Source organism: Oncorhynchus gorbuscha, unplaced genomic scaffold (assembly GCF_021184085.1).
Source record: "Oncorhynchus gorbuscha isolate QuinsamMale2020 ecotype Even-year unplaced genomic scaffold, OgorEven_v1.0 Un_scaffold_7421, whole genome shotgun sequence".
Classification (NCBI taxonomy): domain Eukaryota; kingdom Metazoa; phylum Chordata; class Actinopteri; order Salmoniformes; family Salmonidae; genus Oncorhynchus; species Oncorhynchus gorbuscha.
The window spans coordinates 12,501-17,596 of NW_025750809.1; the positions used below are offsets into that span (position 1 = coordinate 12,501).

General features: G+C 49.1%; 1 protein-coding gene across 1 annotated transcript; it reads right to left on the minus strand.

The window, feature by feature from the left end:
- Positions 1–417: 417 nt before the first annotated feature.
- LOC124029721 (CLIP-associating protein 2-like) lies at positions 418–3,938 on the minus strand (the record flags this gene model as incomplete). Its single annotated transcript, XM_046341333.1, has 6 exons — positions 418–512; positions 754–790; positions 1,364–1,549; positions 1,776–1,852; positions 2,718–2,855; positions 3,881–3,938. Coding segments are annotated over 6 exons (591 nt in total), but the record flags the coding sequence as incomplete, so codon positions are not given.
- Between the last annotated feature and the right edge of the window lie 1,158 nt (positions 3,939–5,096).

The following is a 5,096-nucleotide window of genomic DNA, read 5'->3' on the forward strand; positions in this document are numbered from 1 at the left end:
CACTACAATCCTCTTCATCATCACTACAATCCTCTTCATCATCACTACAATCCTCTTCATCATCACTACAATCCTCTTCATCATTACTACAATCCTCTTCATCACATTACAATCCTCTTCATCATCACTACAACCTTCATCATCACTACAATCCTTCTTCAACATCATCACTACAATCCTCTTCATCATCATCACTACAATCCTCTTCATCATCATCACTACCAGTCCTCTTCATCATCATCTTACAATCCTCTTCATCATCATTATGTCTGTAATCATCATCATTACTACAATCCTCTTCATCATCATCACTACATCATCATCACTACAGTCCTCTTCATCATCATCACTACAATCCTCTTCATCATCATTATGTCTGTAATCATCATCATTACTACAATCCTCTTCATCATCATTCTACACACTCTTCATCATGCTCACCGATCTGACGGCCACAGACTTGCAGGTGCAGTTACTGGTGATCAGGGGGATGAGTCTGGAACGTGTGTGTGCTGCAGAGACAAATACACAAAGGGTCATTTTATTATCTGTGGTACGTGTGTGTGTGTGTGTGTGTGTGTGTGTGTGTGTGTGTGTGTGTGTGTGTGTGTGTGTGTGTGTGTGTGTGTGTGTGTTTGTTGGTGGTCTAACTCACCCGTATGATGAAGCGTATAGCAGACGCCCTGAAGTGGCCATAACCTTGGCACAGTTAGGGATGAGGTTGAACAGGATAGGAAAAATGCCCTCCAGCACCATGGTCAAACTTGTACCCAACACTGTCGACAGGTGACTGGGGAGAGGGGGGAGAGAGAGGGGGAGGGGGAGAGAGGGGGAGGAGGAGAGAGGGGGGAGGAGAGAGGGGGGGGGGGAGAGGGGAGGAGAGGGGGAGGAGAGAGGGGGAGGGGGGGAGAGGGGAGAGAGAGGGAGGAGAGAGGGGAGAGGGGAGAGAGAGAGAGAGAGGGGAGGAGAGGGGAGAGAGAGGGGGAGGAGAGAGGGGAGGAGGGGAGAGAGAGAGAGGGGGAGAGGGGAGAGGAGAGAGAGAGGGGGAGGGGAGAGGGGGGAGGGGAGGGGGGAGAGGGAGAGAGGGGGAGGGGGAGAGGGGGGAGAGGGGAGGGGGAGAGGGGAGAGAGAGGGAGGGAGAGGGGGAGGAGAGAGGGGAGAGAGGGGAGGGGGAGAGAGGGGGAGGAGAGGAGAGGGAGGGGGAGAGAGGGGGGAGAGGGGGGGAGGAGGGGGAGAGAGGGGGGGATTAAGTGTCCTTCCATTTTCCTTTTTGAGAAGTAAGTCCAAAGATGTGTGTGTGTGGTACTCAGCCACAGTGATGCAGGCCTCTCGTACCACCTGTGATCGGAGGTCTTTAGCTGACAGTTTGAACGCTCCGTCCAACAGCCTCAGGTGTTGGTAGAAACACTCGTACTCCGTTGCCCCGGCAACAATCCAGCGAGCGGATCTTCTTCATTGCAGCGGCTCTCTGGTCCCAGTCATGTTTATCATCAGAACAGATCTCTCTGATCTTATTCAGGTTATCCTCCAGGTCACGAGATGAGTAGATCTGACACAGAGAGAGACCAGACAGGCGAGACGAGAGACAGGCGAGACAAGAGACAGGCGAGACAAGAGACAGACAAGAGACGAGAGACAGCGAAGAGAGACGAGAGACAGGCGAGACGAGAGACAGAGGCGAGAGACAGATTTATTTCACACTAGTGATGGTACACAAACTGTCTTGTCTACAATGCTTGCAGTCCCAGTACTAATGCATACTAGCGTAAAGTTACCTGTACTGTGGGGACGTCAGTGAAAGATTTGATGAAGTCTTCTTCATCGATGCCCCCAGTTCCATCCTTAGACGCACCTAGAGACAGAGAGGTCAGAGGTCAGAGTCGTATCCCCAGTCTGAGTGACACTATAAGTTGTCCACCCAAGCACTATCTGACCTGATTCAACTATACTATTAATGTACTAGAGCAGGGCTGTTCAAGCCTGAGAGAGACCCTGCTGTAGGTTTTTTAACTCAAATCCTGTTCCTGCAAATTATTCGAATCAGGTCCTCTAGATTAGGAGTTATAACCTACAGCAGGGTCTCTCTCCAGGAACAGGGTTGGAGTGAAACGGACCCCTTCCACATGTCAGTTGCGGAACCCCTCAACAGGGGGTGGGATGGTTCATCATCTCTATCATATACATCTCTTTCAGGCAGAACTAAAACAAGCCTGAGAGATCCAAGCCCAGATAGAGCCACAGAGATGTGACCGATGATGACAGAAAACCACAGAGACGTGACTGATGATGACAGAAAACCACAGAGGTGAGCTGATGATGACAGACAGGCCAGAGATGTGACTGATGATGACAGATAGAGCCAGAGAGAAGTGACCGATGATGACAGATAGAGCCAGAGATGTGACTGATGATGACAGATAGAGCCAGAGATGTGACTGATGATGACAGATAGAGCCAGAGATGTGACTGATGATGACAGATAGAGCCAGAGACGTGACTGATGACAGATAGAGCCAGAGACTGTGATGTGACTGATGATGACAGATACAAGAGCAGAAATATGACTGATGACAGATAGAGCCACAGAGACGTGACTGATGATGATAATTTTATTACAGTGTGAGTAATCCCAGGTTAATGCTACCAATGACGTATCAATGTCTTTCTAAGAGGTAAACAAGGCTGGACTTCCATGTATATAGGATCCCGCCTCTTACCTCCGATCTTGGAAGCCGTCGTGTTGGGTCTTCGTGCAGCAGAGAACTCTGCCGACTTCTTGGGGATCTTGGGGACCTTGAAGGCAGCCTGAGCACGGTTCCCATCTGCACTGTCTGCATCATCCTCAAAACTACGGTCTGAGAGAGAAATGGATAGAGAGAGATAAGCAACATTCTTATCGTACTTCTACTATTTCCCTAAAGTAGTTAAAGAAAGAAGATGAGGAGGGGGAGGAGAGATGAGGAAGGGGAGATGAGGAAGGGGGGCAGGGAGATGAGGAAGAGGGGGATGAGGAAGGGGGAGGAGAGATGAGGAAGGGGAGGAGAGATGAGGAAGGGGAGGAGAGAAGAGGAAGGGGGAAGAGGAGGGGAGGAGAGATGAGGAAGGGGAGAAGAGAGAAGGGGAAGAGAGGAGGAGAGATGAGGAGAGGAAGGAAGGGGAGGAGGAGGAGAGATGAGGAAGGGAGGAGAGATGAGGAAGGGAGAGGATGAGGAAGGGAGGAGAGAGAGGAGGGGAAGAGAGAGGAGAGGAGGGGGAAGAGGAGAGGAGGGGAGAAGAGGAGAGGAGAGGAGAGGAGAGGAGAGAGGAGAGGAGAAGAGGAGGGGGGAAGAGGAGAGGAGAGGAGGAGAGGAGGGTCTTAGCTGAAGAAAAGAGCAGAGTCAGTGTTGATTAGTCATCAATAGTAAACAAAAGAAACAGTGATAGCATCTCACACAGCCAATACTCTCCCTCTCCAACACACACCCAGCGGCACAACCATCACGAACAGTGAATTAGAGGTGGGTGGTATACTGTATTTTACTATATACTGGTAGTGATGCACGGACCGGTTTGGGCCCGGACCCACACACAGTCAAAATGCAGAACATCGAAAAATATGCATTTTCAAACATTTCACCTGCGTTTCATATCAGGGACGTGCAACTACAGGTTTCCTTTACACAAAATACATTTGTGCAACACTTTCGGCAGAAAATCGTTAATCATTTGACAACAGAAGTGCAACTATCTGGCTAGCAGCCAAGAAAATGAGCTTTACAACAAAGAACCTAAGGACATTTTTGCAAAAACGATGCATGGCCAGGTTTATCATTGAAAGAATGTAGCCGGATACATTTTCAAATGTTTTGCTTGTAGTTAATTTAGCATTTTAACTTGTTACCGGAGACACAAACTACACTGCACCGGAGACACAAACTACACTGCACCGGAGACACAAACTACACCACACCGGAGACACAAACTACACCACACCGGAGACACAAACTACACCGGAGACACAAACTACACCGGAGACACAAACTACACCGGAGACACAAACTACACCGGAGACACAAACTACACCGGAGACACAAACTACACCGGAGACACAAACTACACCGGAGACACAACACTACACCGGAGACAAACACTACACCGGAGACAAACACTACACCGGAGACAAACACTACACCGGAGACAAACACTACCACTGGAGACAAACTACACTGGAGACAAACTACACTGGAGACAAACTACACTGGAGACAAACTACACTGGAGACAAACTACACTGGAAGACAAGTAGCCTCCACATCAGTCAGAGCGGTCTGGTGATCCAACGATGACAGCGAAGACATTTCATCTGAGTGGAGGCGTGTAAATGAGGCACAAAAATGAGTCCTTCTACCTTCATGGTTTGGCGCGAACACAGACTGAAGCAGAATTTACAACGACAAGCATTTTATATCTGTTTGTACAAAACACAGAAAGTCATTTTTTATATTTTTATATTTTATTTTCTGCATGTAAAAAAATGCAGTCCTGCATTAACATGACCCCTGGCACAACCAACACACACATCCAAACACACCCACCCCACCATCATCCAAACACACCCAGCCCACCATCAACCAAACACACCCAGCCCACCATCAACCAAACACACCCACCCTACCATCATCCAAACACACCCATATAACCCACCCCCAAATAACCCACCCCATCAAACACACCCAAATAACCCAGCCCATCAAACACACCCAAATAACCCAGCCCATCAAACACACCCAAATAACCCAGCCCATCAAACACAACCAACCCAGCCCATCAAACACACCCAAATAACCCAGCCCATCAAACACAACCAACCCAGCCCATCAAACACAACCAACCCAGCCCATCAAACACAACCAACCCAGCCCATCAAACACAACCAACCCAGCCCATCAAACACAACCAACCCAGCCCATCAAACACAACCAACCCAGCCCATCAAACACAACCAACCCAGCCCATCAAACACAACCAACCCAGCCCATCAAACACAACCAGCCCAGCCCATCAAACACAACCAACCCAGCCCATCAAACACAACCAACCCAGCCCATCAAACACAAC